General features: G+C 42.1%; 1 protein-coding gene across 6 annotated transcripts in view; it reads left to right on the forward strand.

The window, feature by feature from the left end:
* Nucleotides 1-23,324, forward strand: part of BRD9 (bromodomain containing 9) — a 243,300-nt gene that overhangs the window by 190,139 nt on the left and 29,837 nt on the right. For all 6 annotated transcript variants that reach the window (XM_069730459.1, XM_069730455.1, XM_069730457.1 and 3 more), the window contains exons 14-15: nucleotides 19,065-19,167; nucleotides 19,317-19,487. In XM_069730459.1, the coding sequence (XP_069586560.1) occupies nucleotides 19,065-19,167; nucleotides 19,317-19,487 (274 nt within the window). The remainder of the gene's footprint in view (nucleotides 1-19,064; nucleotides 19,168-19,316; nucleotides 19,488-23,324) is intronic.

The following is a 23,324-nucleotide window of genomic DNA, read 5'->3' on the forward strand; positions in this document are numbered from 1 at the left end:
AGCCAAAGACTTAAGTGTTCCAGAAATAAAGGCTAATGTTGTTGAAATTGCTAAATACTTCCGTAATAATCATTTTGCTGCAGCAGCTCTGAAAAGGATGGGTGGAACCAAGCTAACGCTCCCACAAGATGTTAGATGGAACTCTGTGGTGGACTGTTTTGAGCAGTATATCAAAAACTGGCCTATTCTGATGACACTTTGTGAAGAAAATCGAGATAAAATAGATGGCACTGTCACGGCCAAAATCCTCAACATTGGGCTTAAGAGAAATGTTGAACACATGCTGAGCTTCCTGAAACCCATCTCTCAAACTTTAAACAAAATACAGAAAAATAGCTGGTTTATTGCGGATGCTGTTGAAATTTGGAAGGAACTGAGTGAACACTTAAAAACAGAACTACACATGGACAGAATTAAATTACAAGCAGTAAACAAACGAATGGGACAAGCACTGACTCTAGCTCATTTTTTGGCACATATTGTCAATATCCAATATCAGGGTCAAAACCTAAGTGCTGAGGAAGAGGAGTTAGCTATGACATGGGTATCCAGCAATCATCCATCTTTAATGCCAACTATAATAAACTTCAGAGCTAAGGGGGAACCATTCAAGAAATATATGTTTGCTGAAGATATTTTAAGGAAGGTCACACCAGTAAACTGGTGGAAGTCACTTAAAGGGAACCTGTCACCCCGTTTTTTCAGATTGAGCTAAAAATACTGTTAAATAGGGCCTGCGCTGTGCGTTACAATAGTGTATGTAGTGTACCCTGATTCCCCACCTATGCTGCGAAATACATTACCAAAGTCGCCGTTTTCGCCTGTCAATCAGGCTGGTCAGGTCGGGTGGGCGTGGTGACATCGCTGTTTCTTCCCCAGCTTTGCGTTGGTGGCGTAGTGGTGTGCGCATGTCCAAGTGCCGAATCCACTGCGCGCAGGTGAAGAAAAAGCGTGCGATCTGCGCTATTACCCTTGTCATCGGTGGGGGCGGCCATCTTCCTGAGGCCGCGCGTGCGCAGATGGAGTGCTCTGCTGCACAGGGCTTCAGGAAAATGGCCGCGGGATGCCGCGCGTGCGCAGAAGAGATCGCGGCGGCCATTTTCCCAAAGCCGAGTTTGCATCTCGGCTTCAGGAAAATGGCCGCCGCGATCTCCATCTGCGCACGCGCGGCATCCCGCGGCCATTTTCCTGAAGCCCTGTGCAGCAGAGTACTCCATCTGCGCACGCGCGGCCTCAGGAAGATGGCCGCCCACACCGATGACAAGGGTAATAGTGCAGATCGCGCGCTTTTTCTTCACCTGCGCGCAGTGGATTCGGCACTTGGACATGCGCACACCACTACACCACCAACGCAAAGCTGGGGAAGAAACAGCGATGTCACCACGCCCACCCGACCTGACCAGCCTGATTGACAGGCGAAAACGGCGACTTTGGTAATGTATTTCGCAGCATAGGTGGGGAATCGGTACACTACATACACTATTGTAACGCACAACGCAGGCCCTATTTAACAGTATTTTTATCTCAATCTGAAAAACCGGTTCCCTTTAAGCGCTTGGATTTAGAGACTGTTCAAGTAATGATTTCACTTTTAACAGCTGTAGCTTCTTCTGCAGGCGTTGAAAGAATATTCTCTTCCTTTGGACTCATTCATTCTAAATTGAGAAATCGGTTGGGACCCAATAAAGCAGGAAAGCTTGTTTTTCTTTTCCAGATTATGAATAGGAACAAAGAAGAAGATGATGATGAAGATGACGACAAGTGAGCTACAGAGGACAGCAGGGACAGTAGTATTTAAGTTTTTCATGTGTCGGCTGGGCTGACAGTCTAAGTTTCTTACAATATATATATATATATATATATATATATATATATATATATATATATATATATATATATATATATATATATATATATATATATATATATATTTTGTTTAGCCAAATTAGTTAACAAACATGGATGTTTGTTTAACCCCTTAGCGACCGCCGATACGCCTTTTAACGGAGGCCGCTAAGGGTACTTAAACCACAGCGCCGTTAATTGACGGCGCTGTGGAAAAAGTCAATAGCGCCCCCCAGAGGCCGATTTTCTCCGGGGTCTCGGCTGCCGGGGGTAGCCGAGACCCCAGAGAACATGATTCGGGGGGTTTTTAACCCACCCCGCATTTGCGATCGCCGGTAATTAACAGTTTACCGGCGATCGCAAAAAAAAAAAAAAAGCGATCTTTTTTTAATTTCTCTGTCCTCCGATGTGATCGCACATCGGAGGACAGAGAAAAGGGGTCCCAGGTGGCCCCCCAATACTCACCTAGCTCACCCGATGCTCCTCGTGTCTCCCGGTGGGTGCCGCCATCTTCAAAATGGCGGGCGCATGCGCAGTGCGCCCGCCGGCCGGCACCGGGAGAATCTTTGGGGTCTCGGCTGCCGGGGGTAGCCGAGACCCCAAAGAGCATGATCGGGGTCGGTTTTACCGAGCCCTGTTTTGCGATCGCCGGTAATTAACTGTTTACCGGCGACCGCAAAAAAAAAAAAAAAAAAAAGTAAAGTGTAATTCTCTGTCCTCTGATGTGATCGCACATCAGAGGACAGAGAAATAGGGGGATTCGGGGACCCTACAATACTCACCTGTGTCCCTGGATCCTCTTGCTGCTCCTCCTGGCCGCCGGCAGAAGAACATGGCGGACGCATGCCCAGTGCGCCCGCCATCTGTCTCCATCTGCCGGCCGGCAGGAGAACAGCAGTTGGGGCTAAAATTAGGGTTAGGGGTAGGGTTAGGGGTAGGGTTAGGGGTAGCGGTAGGGTTAGGTTAGGGGTAGGGTTAGGTTAGGGGTAGGGTTAGGGCTAAATTTAGGGTTAAGGTTGGGGCTAAATTTAGGGTTAGGCTTCTTTCACACTTACGTCGGTACGGGGCCGTCGCAATGCGTCAGCCCGACATACCGACGCACGTTGTGAAAATTGTGCACAACGTGGGCAGCAGCTGTAGTTTTTCAACGCATCCACTGCCCAATCTATGTCCTGGGGAGGAGGGGGCGGAGTTACGGCCACGCATGCGCGGTCAGAAATGGCGGATGCGACGTACAAAAAAAACGTTTCATTGAACGTTTTTTTGTGCCGACGGTCCGCCAAAACACAACTGATCCAGTGCACGACGGACGCGACGTGTGGCCATCCGTCACGATCCGTCGGCAATACAAGTCTATGGGCAAAAAACGCATCCTGCGGGCACATTTGCAGGATCCGTTTCTTGTCCAAAACGACGGATTGCGACGGAATGCCAAACGACGCAAGTGTGAAAGTAGCCTTAGGGCTAGGGTTAGGGTTGGGGCTAAAGTTAGGGCTAGGGTTGGGGCTAAAGTTAGGGTTAGAGCTGGGATTAGGGTTAGGGTTTGGATTAGGGTTGGTATTAGGGTTAGGGTTGGCATTAGGGTTACGCTTGGGATTAGGGTTGGGTTTGGGATTAGGGTTAAGGTTAGGGTTGTGATTAGGGGTGTATTGGGATTAGGGTTAGGTTTGAGGTTAGGGTTGAGATTAGGATTAGGGGTGTGTTGGATTTAGGGTTTTGATTAGGGTTATGGTTAGGGTTGACATTAGGGTTGTTTTGGGGTAAGGGTTGTGATTATGGTTAGGGTTAGTGATTAGGATTATGGATCAGGTTGGGATTAGGGTTAGGGGTGTGTTGGGGTTAGGGTTGGAGCTAGAATTGGGGGGTTTCCACTGTTTAGGTACATCAGGGGGTCTAAAAACACGACAGCCAATTTTGCGCTCAAAAAGTCAAATGGTGCTCCCTCCCTTCTGAGCTCTGCCGTGCGCCCAAACAGTGGGTTACCCCCACATATGGGGCATCAGCGTACTCGGGATAAATTGGACAATAACTTCTGGGGTCCAATTTCTCTTGTTACCCTTGTGAAAATAAAAACTTGGGGGCTACAATATCTTTTTTGTGAAAAAAAAATTTTTTTTTTTCACGACTCTGCATTCTAAACTTCTGTGAAGCACTTGGGCATTCAAAGTTCTCACCACACATCTAGATAAGTTCCATGGGGGGTCTAGTTTCCAAAATGGGGTCACTTGTGGGGGGTTACTACAGTTTAGGTACATCAGGGGCTCTGCAATCGCAACATAATACCCGCAGACCATTCTATCAAAGTCTGCATTCCAAAAAGGCGCTCCTTCCCTTCCGAGCTCTGCCGTGCGCCCAAACAGTGGTTTACCCCCACATATGGGGTACCAGCATACTCAGGACAAATTGGACAACAACTTTTGGGGTCCAATTTCTCTTGCTACCCTTGTGAAAATAAAAACTTGGGGGCTAAAAAAAATCTTTTTTGTGGAAAAATTTTTTTTTTTTTTTTTCACCGCTCTGCATTATAAACTTCTGTGAAGCACTTGGGCATTCAAGGTTCTCACCACACATCTAGATAAGTTCCATGGGGGGTCTAGTTTTCAAAATGGGGTCACTTGTGGGGGATTTCTACTGTTTAGGCACATCAGGGGCTCTCCAAACGCGACATGGCGTCCGATCTCAATTCCAGCCAATTCTACATTGAAAAAGTAAAACGGCACTCTTTCTCTTCCAAGCTCTGCGGTGCGCCCAAACAGTGGTTTACCCCCACATATTGGGTATCGACGTACTCAGGAGAAATTGCATAACAACTTTTGTGGTCTAATTTCTCCTGTTACCCTTGTGAAAATAAAAATTTGTGGGCGAAAAGAACATTTTTGTGTTAACAAAAGCGATTTTTTATTTTCACGGCTCTACGTTATAAACTTCTGTGAAGCACTTGGGGGTTCAAAGTGCTCACCACACATCTAGATAAGTTCCTTAAGGGGTCTAGTTTCCAAAATGGTGTCACTTGTGGGGAGTTTCCACTGTTTAGGCACATCAGGGGCTCTCTAAACGTGACATGGCGTCCGATCTCAATTCCAGCCAATTCTGCATTGAAAAAGTCAAACGGCGCTCCTTCACTTCTAAGTTCTGCGGTGCGCCCAAAAAGTGGTTTACCCCCACATATGGGGTATTGGCGTATTCAGGAGAAATTGCATAACAAAATTTATGGTTACATTTTTGTTTTTACACTTGTGAAAATAAAAAAAATGGTTCTGAATTAAGATGTTTGCAAAAAAAAGTTAAATGTTCATTTTTTCCTTCCACATTGTTTCAGTTCCTGTGAAGCACGTAAAGGGTTAATAAACTTCCTGAATGTGGTTTTGAGAACCTTGAGGGGTGTAGTTTTTAGAATGGTGTCACACTTCATTATTTTCTATCATATAGACCCCTCAAAATGACTTCAAATGTGATGTGGTCCCTAAAAAAAAATGGTGTTGTAAAAATGAGAAATTGCTGGTCAACTTTTAACCCTTATAACTCCCTAACAAAAAATACTTTTGTTTCCAAAATTGTGCTGATGTAAAGTAGACATGTGGGAAATGTTATTTATTAACTATTTTTCGTGACATATCTCTCTGATTTAAGGGCATAAAAATACAAAGTTTGAAAATTGCAAAATTTTAAAAATTTTCGCCATGTTTCCTTTTTTTTCATAAATAATCGCAAGTAATATCGAAGAAATGTTACCACTAACATGAAGTACAATATGTCATGAAAAAACAATCTCAGAAGCAGCGGGATCCGTTGAAGCGTTCCAGAGTTATAACCTCATAAAGTGACAGTGGTCAGAATTGCAAAAATTGGCCTGGTCATTAAGTACCAAATTGGCTCTGTCACTAAGGGGTTAAGCAAATAACTTAAGCTGTAATGTTGTTATTGTTTCAGTTGAATAAATCTATTTAAATTGTTATTAAGGTCAGGATTATTTTTCTCCTTCCTAAGTACAACAGAACAGTGGTGTCCAAATATGAATGATTAACCCATTAAACTGGGGAGAAAAAAGTAATATAAAAAGTGATTCTAAAAATCTTCATCTACTTGCATGTTAAAGTAGCAAGAACTAGTTTAGGTAGAAACTTTGATTTAAATCACTGATTTAAATCAAGCCTTACTGACTAGTGATTTAAATCGTGATTTAAATCGTGATTTAAATCAGTTAGATTTAAATCAAATCCACCCTGCACTGAAGTATTCATATACTGAAGTGCATGAGACCTGCCTAATACAACTTGCCTAATAATTCTGCACACAGTGTATTTCATATGCAGTCTGGCCTGTTGGTTAATATTAGGTCTAGCAGTACCCCCCTTCTTGTTGGGTCCTGAACCAGTTGTAAAAGGTAATTGTCTCTCATAGTTGTCAAAAACCGATTACCTTTGCTGGAACTGCAGGTTTCTGTTCCCCAATATATTTCAGGGTAGTTGAAGTCCCCATAATAATGACTTCTTCTTGAGTCGCAGCTTCTTCTATTTGCTTTACGAGGATATTCTCCGTTGCTTCAATTATTTTTGGGGACTTATAACAAACCTCTATCAGTAATTTATTATTTTTTCCCTCTCCCCTTATCTCCACCCACAGGGACTCTACATTTTCATTAGATTCACCTATATTATCACTCAGGATGGGTTTTATCCCCTTAGCCTCCAAGGGTCGTTTGCATGTTAATGACCAGGCCAATTTTTACAATTCTGACCACTGTCCCTTTATGAGGTTATAACTCTGGAACGCTTCAACGGATCCCGGTGATTCTGACATTGTTTTCTCGTGACATATTGTACTTCATGATAGTGGTAAAATGTCTTTGATATTACTTGCGTTTATTTGTGGAAAAAACGAAAATTTGACAAAAATGTTGAAAATTTCACAATTTTCCAGCTTTGAATTTTCATGCCCTTAAATCACAGAGATATGTTACGCAAAGTACTTAATAAATAACATTTCCCACATGTCTACTTTATATCAGCACAAGTTTGAAACCAAAATTTATTTTTTGTTAGGGGTTTAAAAGTTGACCAGTGATTTCTCATTTTTACAACACCATTTTTTTAGGGACCACATCACATTTGAAGTTACTTTGAGGGGTCTATATGATAGAAAATAAAACAAAAAGTGACACCATTCTAAAAACTGTACCCCTCAAGGTGCTCAAAACCACTTTTAAGAAGTTTATTAACCCTTCATGTGCTTCACAGGATTTTTTGGAATGTTTTAAAAAAAATGAACCTTTAACTTTTTTTCACAAATGATCTTCTCACCCCCCAATTTTTTATTTTCCCAAGGATAACGGGAAATTGGACCCTAACAGTTGTTATGCAATTTGTCCTGAGTATACTGATACCCCATATGTGGGGGTAAACCACTGTTTGGGCGCATGGAAGAGCTTGGAAGGGAAGGAGCGCCGTTTGACTTTATCAACGCAGAATTGGCTGGAATTGAGATCAGACACCATGTCGCATTTGGAGAGCCCCTGATGTGCCTAAACAGTGGAATCCACAAACAGGTAACACCATTTTGGAAACTAGACCACCTAAGGAACTTATCTAGATGTGTGGTGTGCACTTTAAACCCCCAATTGTTTCACTAAAGTTTATAAAAGCCGTGAAAATTAGAAAAAAAAAAATCTCCACAAAAATGATCTTTTTGCCCCCAAATTTTTATTTTCCCAAGGGTATCCTGAGAAATTGGACCCCAAAAGTTGTTGTGCAATTTGTCCTCAGTACGCTGATACCCCATATGTGGGAGAAAACTACTGTTTGGGCACCCATCGGGGCTTAGAAGGGAAGAAATGGCGTTTTGGAATGCAGACTTTGATGGAATGATCTGCGGGCATCACGATGCGTTTGCAGAGCCCCTGATGTGCCTAAACAGTGGAAACCCCCACAATTCTAACTCCAGCCTTAACCCGGACACACCACTAACCCTAACCATAACCCTAACCACACACCTAATCCCAAACACACCCCTAATCCCAACCCCAACACACCCCTATCCCTAATCACAATGCTAACCCTAACCCAACCGTAAACGTAATCTAAACCCAACTCTAGCCCCAACCCTAACTTTAGCTCCACCCTGACCCTAATGGGAAAATGGAATTAAATACATTTTTTTCTATTTTATTATTTTTGCCTAACTAAGGCGGTGATAAAGGGGGGTTTGATTTACTATTTATAGCGGGTTTTTGTGTTTAGCAGCTGTCTCACACTAAAAGACGCTTTTATTGCAAAAAATAGTTTTTGCGTCACCACATTTTGAGAGCTATAATTTTTCCCATATTTTGGTCCACAGAGTCATGTGAGGTCTTCTTTTTTGCGGGACGAGTTGACATTTTTATTGGTACCATTTTAGGGCACATGAAATTTTTGACTACTTTTTATTCCGTATATAATCGTATGCAATCCCTAACAAAAAAATAATAAATCTTTATTAAGAACCCACATATTGGTTCACACCACAAAAATAGACCACAAAATAAACGAAAGACATACACTGTGCTCACACATTAACACTTAATAAAAATGGGTAAACTAGGTATCCCTAATAATGCTATTCTCGCACCTTCCTACCTGTGGGGGTTGGCACCCTATAGGGGAAACGATATATATTCTTGAGACCCTAGTTACATTATTTTTTCTAAATATTACTTTTTATTCCGATTTTTGTTAGGCAGAATTAACACAAACCAGCAATTTATACCGTTCCGCGTTTGGTAAAATTGAGAAAGCTGTTTTATTCTTCGGGTTAGTACAATTAAGGCGATATCTCAGTTATATCATTTTTTTTTACGTTTTGGCGCTTTTATACAATAAAACTATTTTAGATAAAAAATTATTATTTTTGCATCGCTTTATTCTGAGGGCTATAACATTTTTTTTTTTTTTTGCTGATGCTGTATGGCAGCTCGTTTTTTGTGGGACAAGATGACGTTCTCAGCGGTACCATGTTTATATCCGTCTTTTTTTTTTTATCACGTGTTATTCCAGTTTTTGTTCGGCGGTATGATGATAAAGCATTGTTTTTTGCCTCGTTTATTTTTTTTTACTGTGTTCACTGAAGGGGTTACCTAGTGGGACAGTGTTAGGCTGCCGTCGCACTATCCGTATTTGGTCAGTATTTTACATCAGTATTTGTAAGCCAAAACCAGTAGTGGAACAATTAGAGGAAAAGTATAATAGAAACATATGCACCACTTCTGCATTTATCACCCACTCCTGGTTTTTTACTGATGTAAAATACTGACCAAATACTGCTAGTGTGACGGCAGCCTTATAGGTCGGGTCGTTACGGACGCGACGATACTAAATGTGTACTTTTATTTATTTTTTGTTATAATTTACATTGAGAAATGTATTTATTGGAACAATATATATGTATATATATTTTTTTCTTTACTTAGGAATTTTTTTTTTTATATTTTTACACAGTGTAAAATTTTTTTTTTTACTTTGTCCCCGGGTGGGAAATCACTATGTAGTGTTGGATCGCTGATCTGACAGTTTGCAGAGCACTGTGTCAGATCAGCAATCTGACAGGCAGCGCTGGAGGCTTGCCGGCGCCTGTTCTCAGCAGGCGCTCGGAAGCCACCTCCCTGCAGGATCCAAGAACCCCGTGGCCATCTTGGATATGGGGCCTGCAGGGAGGAGAACTGAGGAGACCCTCTGAGGGTCTCAGGGAAGCACGCAGGGAGCCCCCTCCTTGCCTGATGCTTCCCTATGCCACCGGAACGCTGCAATCATGTTTGATCGCAGAGTTCCGGGGGTTAATGTGTTGTGACCGCTCCTGGCATATAGTGCCGTATGTCAGCTGTCATAATCAGCTGACACCCGGCCGCACTACCCCCCCTCATGAGCGCAACTGATCGCCTGTGACATACTATCACGTCCATGGGGAATAAGTCCCAGGTCACATGGACGGGATAGTATGTCCAATGGCAGAAAGGGGTTAAGGATGATTTTACATATAAACACCTCCCCCTCGCTTATTTATATGGTGATTTCTGAACAGACTATAGCCCTGTAAATTAATAGCCCAGTCATGGCTCTTGTCCAGCCATGTCTCAGATATCCCCACCATTTCAGAATTAATTTTGTTGGAACATAATTATAATTCCACCATTTTGTTGGTGAGGCTTCTGGCATTAGTATACATACACTTTTTATGTATCTCTCTTAAATTATTAATTGTTCTAACCACACCCCCCATGCCACCCCCAATTTCTTTTTGTGCCCAGGTCACTATCTACACTATCTTCCCCTCCTATAAAATGAATAACCCCCCCCCTCCAATCCCTAGTTTAAACACTCCTCCAGCCTTCTAGCCATTTTCTCCCCCAGCACAGCTCCATCCTCCCCATTGAGGTGCAGCCCGTCCCTAGAGTAGAACCTGTAGCCAACTGAGAAGTCGGCCCAGTTCTCAAGGAACCCAAACCCCCTCCTTCCTACACCAATTCTTGAGCCACTTATTAACCTCCCTAATCTCCCGTTGCCTCTCTGGCGTGGCACAGGCAGTATTTCAGAGAATACCACCTTGACGGTCCTTGATTTAAGCTTAAAGCCTAATTCCCTGAAATCATCTTTTAAGGACCTTCCACCTACCTCTAGCTTTGTAATTTGTGCCAATGTGCACCATGCCACTGGGTTCTCCCCAGCCCCTCCCAATAATCTGTCAACCCGATCTGTGGTGTGTTGGACTCGAGCACCAGGTAGGCAGCACACCGTTCGACTATCCCTGTCTTTGTGACAGATTGCCCTATCTGTTCCCCTAATAATTGAGTCCCCCCTCTATCAGCACCTTTCTGGCCTGCCCTGCTCTCCTATTTCCCTCCTTACTGGAGCAGTCACTCCTCCGGCTTTCAGAGGACATGCCTGGCTGCAGCAGTGCTACCCCTGTACTGGCACCCCCCTCATCCGCCAAGTTGGCAAACTTATTGGGGTGTGCCAGATCAGGACTAGCCTCCCTGGCACTCTTTCCTCTAGCCAGCTTTCTGTCACCCTGCTTGCTGCTTCATTGTCCTGCAGCTCCATCCTACCATCCCCCCTCATCTATCCCATTGAGCGTCTGCTCAGTGAGCAGAAGACTCCTTTCCATATTGTCAATGGATCTTGGTGTTGCTAGCTGCACATTTAAATCTATTATCTGGGCTTCTAAATGCGCAACGTGCTCACATCTCGCACAACAGTATGCACCGTAGACCGGCTGCTCAAGGATTGCATACATGTGGCAAGATGTGCACTGGATTGCATTAACAATAGTGGAGCACATTTCCTAATGGGGATTGCACCAAAAAAGTGACGTAAAACAAATTATAAAATACTAGATGGTGGCCCGATTCTAACGCATCGGGTATTCTAGAATATGCATGTCCACGTAGTATATTGCCCAGCTACGTAGTATATTGCCCAGCTACGTAGTATATTGCCCAGCTAGGTAGTATATTGCCCAGCTACGTAGTATATTGCCCAGCGACGTAGTATATTGCCCAGTCACGTAGTATATTGCCCAGCGACATATTATGCAGCACAGAGCCACATAGTATATTGCCCGGTCACGTAGTATATTGCCCAGCTACGTAGTATACAGCACAGAGCCATGTAGTATATTGCCCAGTCACGTAGTATATCACACAGCCCACATAGTATATAACACTACCTATGTAGTATACAGCACAGAGCCACGCGGTATGTAACATAGCCCATGTAGTATACTGCAGTGTGGGCACAATATCCCTATTAAAAAAATAATTAAAATAAAAAAGTTATATAGTCCCCTCTCGGGGTCCAGTGGAGCTCCGGCGATAGGCGCGCGGCTACCGCCATCTTCCGTTCCCAGGATGCATTGCGAAATTACCCAGATGACTTAGCGGTCTCACGAGGCCGCTAAGTCTTCTGGGTAATTTCGCAATGCATCGCCGGGAACGGAAGATGGCGGCTGGCGCGATTGGCTCAGCGGACAACGGAGGGTCAGTATAGCAGGTTTTTTTTTTTTCATTATTTTTAACAATTCGTTTTTTTTACTTGATGCCGCATAGGCAGCTTCAATAGTAAAAAGTTGGGGACACACAGGGTTAATAGCGGCGGTAACGGAGTGCGTTATCCACTGCATAACGCAGTCCGTTACCACCGGCATTAACCCTGTTTTAGCGGTGACCGGAGGGGAGTATGCGGGCGCCGGGCACTGACTGCAGGGGAGGAAGGAGCGGCCATTTTCTTCCGGACTGTGCCCATCCCTGATTGGTCGTGGCTGTTTTGCTGCGACCAATCAGCGACTTGGATTTCCATGATAGACAGAGGCTGTGACCAATGAATATCCATGACAGACAGACGGAAGTGACCCTTAGACAATTATATATATATATATATATATATATATATATATATATATATATATATATATATATATATATATATATATAGATTAATAAAGTGCAAACAGCAATTTAGTGATTCCTCCCTTGCAAAGTCCATTAATTCAAAGTCACTGGTATCACAAGTCACACGCTTCCGTTCGCACTTACACTCCAGACACATTCAGCTCGTTCACACTCGCCAAGGCAGAAGATTTAAAGAGGTTTTTTTTAAGCACTAAGGGTTTGTTTCCACGTGGCATATTTGCTCTGGATTGGGCGCTGCGTACAGCCGCAGCGTCCAGATGTTGCAGCATAGTGGATGGGATTTTATGAAATCCCATCTCCACTATGCGTACAGACGCAGGTGGCAGACCTGCATATACGCAAACATGGCTCGTCTTTATAGACCGCAGCATGCCTATTTATCTTGTGGAGATGCTCAGTCTCCACAAGATAACAGTCTATGTATAGGATGCGGTGTTTCCGCATGGTGCAATGAACACATGCGGAATCACTGCGAGTACAAAATCCGGCAGCGCTTTGGGCGGAGCTGGGATCTGCGGGATCCGCTGCATTCAAATCACTGTCGGTACGTAACGAGGAAACATAGCCTTACCCAACCAACAGCTCAATGCACTTCCAAAGGACTGAAACCCTCAACCTGCTGCCACTTATAAACCCTTAATTATGAACCCCCACCCTTAATTAACCCCTTATGAGTATAGCTGCTACTCAGGATTTAAGTGCAATGTTGTTAACCCTTAACCCCTTAATCCCATATGACGTACTATCCCGTCCAGGTGACCTGGGACTTAATTCCCACTGACGGGATAGTACGTCATATGCGATCGGCCGCGCTCCCCCCGTGATCGCGGCCGGGTGTCAGCTAACTATCGCAGCTGACATCCGGCACTATGTGCCAGGAGCAGTCACGGACCGCTCCCGGCACATTAACCCCCGACACACCGCGATCAAACATGATCGCGATGTGCCGGCGGTACAGGGAAGCATCGCGCAGGGAGGGGGCTCCCTGCGTGCTTCCCTGAGACGATCGGTACAAGGTGATGTGCTCACCTTGTACCGAACGTCTTCTCCCTGCAGGCCCCGGATACAAAATGGCCACGGGGCTGCATCCAGGTCCTGCAGGGAGTACTTCCGGGTCGCCTGCAGGTGCTGGTAAGCCTGCAGCGATGTCAGTGAGATCGCCGATCTTACAGAGTGCTGTGCAAACTGTAAGATCGGCGATCTGTGATGTCCCCCCCCGGGTCAAAGTAAAAAAGTAAAAAAAAAAAAATATCCACATGTGTTAAAAAAAAAAAAAAATTACTAAATAAATAAATTAAAAAAATATATATTATTCCCAGAAATACATTTCTTTATCTAAAAAAAAAAACAATAAAAGTACACATATGTAGTATCGCCGCGTCCGTAACGACCCGACCTATAAAACTGGCCACTAGTTAACCCCTTCAGTGAACACCGTAAGAAAAACAAAAACGAGCCAAAAAACAACGCTTTATTATCATACTGCCGAACAAAAAGTGGAATAACACGCGATCAAAAAGACGGATATAAATAACCATGATACCGCTGAAAACGTCATCTTGTCCCGCAAAAAACGAGCCGCCACAAAGCATAATAAGCAAAAAAATAAAGTTATAGTCCTGAGAATAAAGCGATGCCAAAATAATTATTTTTTCTATAAAATAGCTTTTATCATATAAAAGCGCCAAAACATAAAAAAAAATGATATAAATGAGGTATCGCTGTAATCGTACTGACCCGACGAATAAAACTGCTTTATCAATTTTACCAAACGCAGAACGGTATAAACGCCTCTCCCAAAAGAAATTCATGAATAGCTGGTTTTTGGTCATTCTGCCTCACAAAACTCGGAATAAAAAGTGATCAAAAACTGTCACGTGTCCAAAAATGTTACCAATAAAAACGTCAACTCGTCCCGCAAAAAACAAGACCTCACATGACTCTGTGGACCAAAATATCGAAAAATTATAGGTCTCAAAATGTGGAGACGCAAAAACTTTTTTGCTAAAAAAAAAAGCGTATTTTAGTGTGACGGCTGCCAATAATAAAAATCCGATATAAAAAACGCTATAAAAGTAAATCAAACCCCCCTTCATCACCCCCTTAGTTAGGGAAAAATAATAAAATTAAAAAAATGTATTTATTTCCATTTTCCCATCAGGGCTAGGGTTAGGGCTGGGGTTAGGGCTGGGGTTAGGGTTGGGGCTAGGGTTGGTGCTAGGGTTAGGGCTAGGGTTAGGGTCGGGGTTAAAGTTAGGGTTAGGGTTGGGGCTAAAGTTAGGGTTGGGGCTAAAGTTAGGGTTTGGATTATTTTTACGGTTGGGATTAGGGTTGGGATTAGAATTAGGGGTGTGTCAGGGTTAGGGGTGTGGTTAGGGTTACCGTTGGGATTAGGGTTAGGGGTGGGTTAGGGTTTCAGGTAGAATTGGGGAGTTTCCACTGTTCAGGCACATCAGGGGCTCTCCAAACGCGACATGGCGTCCGATCTCAATTCCAGCCAATTCTGAGTTGAAAAAGTAAAACAGTGCTCCTTCCCTTCCGAGCTCTCCGGTGCGCCCAAACAGGGGTTTACCCCAACATATGGGGTACCAGAGTACTCAGAACAAATTGGACAACAACTTTTGGGGTCCAAGTTCTCTTGTTATCCTTGGGAAAATAAAAATGTAGGGGGCTAAAAATCATTTTTGTGGGAAAAATACGATTTTTTTTATTTTCGCAGCTCTGCATTGTAAACTGCAGTGAAACACTTGGGGGTTCAAAGTTCTCACAACACATCTAGATAGGTTCCTTGGGAGGTCTAGTTTCCAATATGGGGTCACTTGTGGGGGGTTTCTACTGTTTGGGTACATCAGGGGCTCTGCAAATGCAACGTGACGCCTGCAGACCAATCCATCTAAGTCTGTATTCCAAATGGCGCTCCTTCCCTTCCGAGCTCTGCCATGCGCCCAAACAGTGCTTCCCCCCCACATATGGGGTATCAGCGTACTCAGGACAAATTGGACAACAACTTTTGGGGTCCAATTTATCCTGTTACCCTTGTGAAAATACAAAACTGGGGACTAAAAAATCATTTTTGTGAAAAAAAAAAAGAATTTTTATTTTCACGGCTCTGCGTTATAAACTGTAGTGAAACACTTGGGGGCTCAAAGCTCTCAAAACACATCTAGATAAGTTCCTTAGGGGGTCTACTTTCCAAAATGGTGTCACTTTTGGGTGGTTTCAATGTTTAGGCACATCAGGGGCTCTCCAAACGTAACATGGCGTCCCATCTCAATTCCAGTCAATTTTGCATTGAAAAGTCAAATGGCGCTCCTTCCCTTCCGAACTCTGCCATGTGCCCAAACAATGGTTTACACCCACATATGGGGTATCAGCGTACTCAGTACAAATTGCACAACAACTTTTGTGGTCTAATTTCTTCTCTTACCCTTGGGAAAATAAAAAATGGGGGCAAAAAGATCATTTTTGTGAAAAAATATGATTTTTTATTTTTACGGCTCTGCATTATAGACTTCTATGAAGCACTTGGTGGGTCAAAGTGCTCACCACACATCTAGATAAGTTCCTTAAGGGGTCTACTTTCCAAAATGGTGTCACTTGTGGGGGGTTTCAATGTTTAGGTACATCAGGGGCTCTCCAAAAGCAACATGGCGTCCCATCTCAATTCCAGTCAATTTTGCATTGAAAAGTCAAATGGCGCCCAAACAGTGGTTTATCCCCACAAATGGGGTATCAACGTACTCAGGACAAATTGTACAACAACTTTTGGGGTCCATTTTCTCCTGTTACCCTTGGTAAAATAAAACAAATTGGAGCTGAAATAAATTTTGTGTGAAAAAAAGTTAAATGTTCATTTTTATTTAAACATTCCAAAAATTCCTGTAAAACACCTGAAGGGTTAATAAACTTCTTGAATGTGGTTTTGAGCACCTTGAGGGGTGCAGTTTTTAGAATCGTGTCACACTTGGGTATTTTCTATCATATAGACCCCTCAAAATGACTTCAAATGAGATGTGGTCCCTAAAAAAAATTGGTGTTGCAAAAATGAGAAATTGCTGGTCAACTTTTAACCCTTATAACTCCCTAACAAAAGAAAATTTTGGTTCCAAAATTGTGCTGATGTAAAGTAGACATGTGTGAAATGTTACATATTAAGTATTTTGTGTGACATATCTCTGTGATTTAAGGGTATAAAAATTCAAAGTTGGAAAATTGCGAAATTTTCAAAATTTTCGCCAAATTTCCGTTTTTTTTCACAAATAAACGCAAGTTATATCGAATAAATTTTACCACTAACATGAAGTACAATATGTCACGAGAAAACAATGTCCGAATCGCCAAGATCCGTTGAAGCGTTCCAGAGTTATAACCTCATAAAGGGACAGTGGTCAGAATTGTAAAAATTGGCCCGGTCATTAACGTGCAAACCACCCTCGGGGTTTAAGGGGTTAAACACATTAAAATAAGAGACTTAAAACCTGTATAGAGAAAAATAGGTTAAGAAAGCCCAATAAAATTGAATAGATAGAAAAGCACTTAGCAATTCACAATTCAGAAACTCACAGCAATTCACACAGGTATTTGCTGCAGGATTCTCAAATACCTCTTCACTGAATCACAAGTCACACACTTCCGTTCACACTTACGCTTTGGACACATTCAGCTCCTTTAGTACTAATCCAACCAACAGCTCAATGCACTTCCAAATCTTAATATAGACATATGCTTAAAGGGAATCTGTCACCTCATTTTGCTGCTATAAACTGCGGCCACCGCCATCAGGGGCTTATCTACAGCATTCCGTAGTGCTGTCGATAAGCCCCCGATGTAACCTGAAAGATAAGAAATACAAGTTAGATTATATTCACCCAGGGGAGGTCCCGGTTTGGTCCAGTCCGGGTCCGGCGCCTCCCTTCTTCATGCAATGACGTCCTCTTCCTTGGTTCTGTTGCGGCTCCTGCGCAGACTTACTGATTTGCCCTGTAGAGGGTAGCGTAAAGTATTGCAGTGTGCAGGTGTCGGGCCTCTCTGACCTTTCCCGGCTCCTGCGCAATGCAGTACTTTGTCTGCCCTCAACAGGGCAGAGAATTACGCATGACCTGCGACAGAAGCAAGGAAGAGGACTTCATCGTATGACAGAAGATGGAAGGCGCCGGACCTGCGACGCCCATTGGACCCGGACCGCTCCTGGGTGAGTATAGTCTAACATGTTTTTCTTATCTTTCAAGTTACATTGGGTGCTTATCTACAGCATTACAGGGTTTATTTTAAGGTTAAGATTTGTGATTGGGAACATTAGGTGGTATACTCTGATCAAAAATCTGCATACTATCGTATATAACTACCATATATGAATCATGTCTCCTATAGAACTACACCCTTTGAAGCAATTGGGGGAATAGTTGGCGACTGCCTTGGCCACTCTGGCTGGGGTTAGGTACCATCTGGTCAATACCTTATAGTTTGTTTCCAGCTTCAAGGTGTTTAGTATTCCACCAGTTGAGGAGGACCAAATCTGGGTCCACTCCGATTCAGTTAGGGTGGAACCAATATCAGACTCCCAATGGGAAGTGAAACCACAAAAAGCTGAAATGTAATTAAACAAATCGCTACATAAAGAGAACCAAATTGTTGATTTATTCTTTTACATTTATTATTCAAAAAATTAAAAATGTCACAAGACATAAATACAAAAATACCCTGAAGGAGAACCAAAGAAAACAACCTACCTATTGCTAGAATATAAGAACCCACAAATTTACCCAGAGTCGGGCAGAACAATTTTGTTGATAATGGAGAGGTGCACAGGTGCTCTATATAAAATCTTATAATCCAAAGGATGGCTTAAGGTGTAGCTGGAATAAGGTGCCAAAGGCATCCCACTATTGCTATATATAAATAAAAGCCCGCAATTACATATAGGTAAGTACATCTCGCATATCGCGTAGCAAATAGAAAACTAGTATATTACCTGTATATCAAGATCATTGGTGGTGGGTACTGCTGAATGGTGATGGTAGCGGTGGTCACATGGTTCCCCTGCTCCCCGACGCGCGTTTCGCCCGTAGCTTCTTCCGGGGGTGTGATGATCAGATAAAGGTTTGATTTAAGGGCAATGTCCTTGCCTGTAAAGCCCTTGTGATGCAAAGCAATGATAACTGCATGTGTTTCCTTGGAGATAACCATGCTTAACAGAAGACAATGATTTTAAGCACTGGCCCCCTTTTAGAGAAACCAGTCTGTTCTTGGAGTTCTATAACCATATCAGAGTGAGCTGCCCTGCTCTCAATAACTTTCTGTTGAGATAATGATAACATCACTGACGTTATTTAAGTATGGCATTTTGTTGCAGGCATTAAGCCCAATGGGAATGGTGGTTTTGTGATAACGTGGCACAGAGATACTTAATATTTGGCAGTTCATCTCATCACTCTTCATAACAATCTAGGGTTAATGCAAATTGCCACCAAAAAAACTGAAGCAGGAAACTTTGTGGAAACCAAAGTGTGTCAGCCTTCAATCTTTGGGCCACAACTGTGTTAAGTGCTGAGTGGCATTTTGAGAATGTCAGGTGTCTCTCAGAAAATGTACATGTATAATTTAAATGTCTCATTTGGTAACTTAGGCTTGGTGCAAAATGTCAAACTTGTGGCATCAAAAGGGTTATTGCACTGTTTGCAACGATTTTAGCTTACCGGTAAATTGGAAAAAAAACATACCCCTTAATTACTGCTGTAATTATTTTACTACATACTTGAAAAAATTATGTTTTTTGTTACTTTAGATTGGTCAATCTGTGGGTGATGGCAGCAATTCTGTTCTTGATTTTATGTCCATGAAGTCCTATTCTGATGTATCACTAGAAATGTCAATGCTAAATTCATTAGGTATGTATTCGTTTCACATATACATGTGTAACATTTTTAAATAACTTTTTTTTTGTAAGTACATTCATGTTGAACTATCCATGAACTGAGGCATATTCCATGTGTAATGTTAAAGGAACTTGTTTTCTCTTTTCAATCTCAACCATTAGGAAAAGTGAAGAAAGAGCTTGACCACGATGATGGTCATCTTAACTTGGATGATGCAGCTAAGCTCTTGCACGACTTTCATGATGTACACAATGACAGAGTTGGATCTAGACCGTCTTCCAATATAAGTTCTTTATCCAACAACTCGGAAAGAGATCATCATCATCATCTTGGTTAGCTTTATGCCTTATTTCTTGCTCTGAATGTGAATTTCTGCTTCTGCTGACTGAAATGCAAAAAGATTTTCTAGATCTCAAAGCATAGGCAATTTTTTTCCATGATTTTATCATTCTTATAAGAGTTTAAAAAAAAAAAAGTTGATTTGTTTAACCCCTTCCCGACATGACGTACTGGTACATAATATCTTACGGGCACTTTACCCAAGTGGACATACTGGTACGTCATGGGGATCATGCTGGTACAGTTGCAGGCAGCTTTTCTTAAGCGATAGCCGAACTTTGGCTGTCACAGCCAGGGATGGACCCCGCACTGCCCCTGGCTGTTTAACCCAATAAACATATTTTCGCTGCATTAGAAAAAAACTGTTTATTCATCATACAATCGACAATAAAGTGGGAAAAAAACACCATAAAAAATTCATATGTAAGAAATGGCATCCCTGAAAAAGACATCTTATCCAGCAAAAAAACAAGTCACCCATACAGCTCCATCAGCAGTAAAAAAAGCTGTTGCTGTCAGAATAAGGCCATGTAAAAAACATCTTTTTTTATATTGTTTTTGTTGTCTAAAAGCAGCAAAACATAAAAAATATATATATATATATAAATCTGGCATCGCTGTAATCACACAGACCCGAAGAATAAAACCACTTTATCAATTATATTGCATGGTAAATGGCATAAAGAATAAATGAAACCAATTCTTCACCTGATGTTAATTTTTTTCATTCAGCCTCCTAAAGATCACAGTATGGCTTGGCTCATATTTATCTTGCACTGTATACCGAGTGCTTACATCAGGGTTTACGTGAAAATCTCTGAAAAACGTCAATTCAAACAAAATTCCTGGCGAAAGAATCACTATAATGAGGCAGATGGAGTCATTTTGAACTACTGTCTGGCCTATTTATATGTTCCTGCTGTGATCCGGAGGTGTCTGTCTATTTCCTCATCTTTTTAGGCATGCATAAAAAGCCCAGTCAGCCAAAGTTTTGTGCACCTTTGAAAAGACCGACATACCAGAGTACACAGTAACATTGCTACCTCATTAGTGAATTATTTTGTCTTGGGTTTCATCTGAATCTTGTATTTTGGAGCTGTAGATGGAAACCCCAATATAATAGCTCAGCCCAGGATAAATGTGAACTTATCCAAAATGTTCTGTACCCCAAAATTCTGACAGTAGCATTCAGCTCAACCCACAAAAAAAAACAAGTCTCCATCCTGGCCTGTCATTTGTTAACGGAAATATAGGGGCTTCTACGTTTGTTAGCACAAAGTTTCTGGAAAAGCGCCATGATTCCCTTTCCCCCCCGTTCCCCAAAAATAAATCCCGCAAAATCTGTTCTCCCTTCTGAGCCCTGTGGTGTGCATAAACCACATTTAGCATCCATATTTGGCATTTCTTTAGTGACAAGAGCCCATTTAATTTACAGTGCGTGTAAAGACAACGAACTAGGCACAATGTGCGAGCACTACACTGGCAAATTTGACATTTTCCAGAAACAGGCAGCAATGGATGTTGCTGAGTTGCAACACCCATGGAATCAAATTCGTCAGTACGCCTATAGCTTAATTTCCCGAGAGGGGTGTAATTTCCAAAATGAGGTCACATAAGGCGGGAGTCTGCTCTTCTGGCACTTAGGGGCTCATGTGAAATCTGCAAATTATTCTATGAAAATTTGTTCTCAAAGCTCTCCTTCCCACCCAAGATTCGCCATCTGGCTAAGCAGTACTAAAACCGCCACATATGTGGTATTGCCATGTTCAGCAGAAATTTACATGTTTTAATGGCATTTTTACTCCTTTCCTTTCGTGAAAATGCAAGTTCAGGGGTTAAAACAAAATTTTTGTCATTAAAAATGTAGTTATTTTTTTTTTTCATCGCTCAATGGTATAAAATTCTGTGACACACCTGTGGTGTCAATATGATCACTTAACCCCTACAGTGGGGGGAAATAAGTATTTGATCCCTTGCTGATTTTGTAAGTTTGACCACTGACAAGGACATGCACAGTCTATATAATTTTAAGGGTAGGTTAATTTTAACAATGAGAGATAGAATATAAAAAATAAAATCCAGAAATTCATAAATAATTTATTATTATTATTTATTTATATAGCACCATTAATTCCATGGTGCTGTACATGTGAAAAAAGGTTACATACAGGGTTATAGATATCGTTAACAGTAAACAAATTTACAATGACAGACTGGTACAGAGGGGAGAGAACCCTGTCCTTGCAGACTTACATTCTATGGACTTACATAAATTTATTTGCATTTTGCAGCGAGAAATAAGTATGATCCCTTTGGCAAACAAATCTTAATACTTGGTGGCAGAACCCTTGCTGGCAAGCACAGCAGTCAGACGTTTTTAGTAGTTGATGAGATTTGCTCACATGTCAGTGTGATTTTAGTTCCACTCCTCTTTGCAGATCATTTAAAAATCATTAAGATTTTGAGGCTGTCGCTTGACAACTCGGAGCTTCAACTTCCTCCATAAGTTTTCTTTGAGATTAAGGTTTGGAGACTGGCTAGGCCACTCCATAACCTTAATGTGCTTCTTGTTGAACCACTCCTTTGTTGCCATGGCTGTGTGTTTTGGGTAATTGTGTTACTGGAAGAACCAGCCATGACCCATTTTTAATGTCCTGGCGGAGGGAAGGAGGTTGTCACTTAGGATTTTACGGTACATGGCTCCATCCATTCTCCCATTGATGCTGTGAAATAGTCCTGAGCCCTTAGCAAAGAAAAAAACATAATGTTTCCACCTCCATGCTTGACAGTGGGGACGGTGTTCTTTGAGTCATATGCAGCATTTCTCTTCCTCCAAACACGGGTAATTGTGTTAATGCCAAAGACCTCAATTTTTGTCTCATCCGCCACAGCACCTTCTCTCAATCACTCACACAATCATCCAGGTGTTCATTGGCAAACTTCAGGATGGGTCTGCATATATGCCTTCTTGAGCAGGGGACTGCAGGATTTTAAACCTCTACGGCGTAATGTGTTTCCAATGGTTTTCTTGGTGACTGTGGTCCCAGCTGCCTTGATCACTAACAAGTTTCCCCGTGTAGTTTTAGGCTGATCTCTCACCTTCCTCATGATGAAGAATACCCCATGAGATGAGATTTTGCATGGTGCCCCAGATCAATGTCTATTAAGTCATTTTGTATTTCTGTTACAACAAGCGGTGCAATGACCACAAAAAGAGTATAATCCTTAGAGAAATTGTAGATTGTGAGCCTTCACGGGCAGGGTCCTCATTCCTCCTGTACCAGTTATGACTTGTATTGTTTAAGATTATTGTACTTGTTTTCATTATGTATACCCCTCCTCACATGTAAAGCGCCATGGAATAAATGGCGCTATAACAATAAATAATAATAATAAATATTTTATTAAAGCAGCATAAATGGCAAACAAATCAAAATACAATAGATAAAAAAGTAACTACTGGATACCACAATTAACAGGGAGCACCGTGACCAGCATTGAACAAAAGCCAGGTGGATATCAATGCTCAATACCTCTCAGCTAATTAATTAATGTGCAAAATAGACATGAATGTCTGTGCAAATAGCTAAAGTTTACATAGCAGCATTTACAATATAATTGAAAGTGCAAGGTGCATCATGTCCATAGTGGACTATCATTAGAAATGCATAGGCATAAATAGGAACGAGAGGTGAGCAATACTTACAAATAGTTTAAACAGGCATGGTGCTGGTAACAGATGATTCCCGCCGCCCCAGCGCACGTTTCGTTAAGACTTCTTCAGGAGGCGTGCGTTAGGGAGGGGGTTCCGGCTATTTAAACACATTCTG

Source organism: Ranitomeya imitator, chromosome 6, assembly GCF_032444005.1.
Source record: "Ranitomeya imitator isolate aRanImi1 chromosome 6, aRanImi1.pri, whole genome shotgun sequence".
Classification (NCBI taxonomy): Eukaryota; Metazoa; Chordata; class Amphibia; order Anura; family Dendrobatidae; genus Ranitomeya; species Ranitomeya imitator.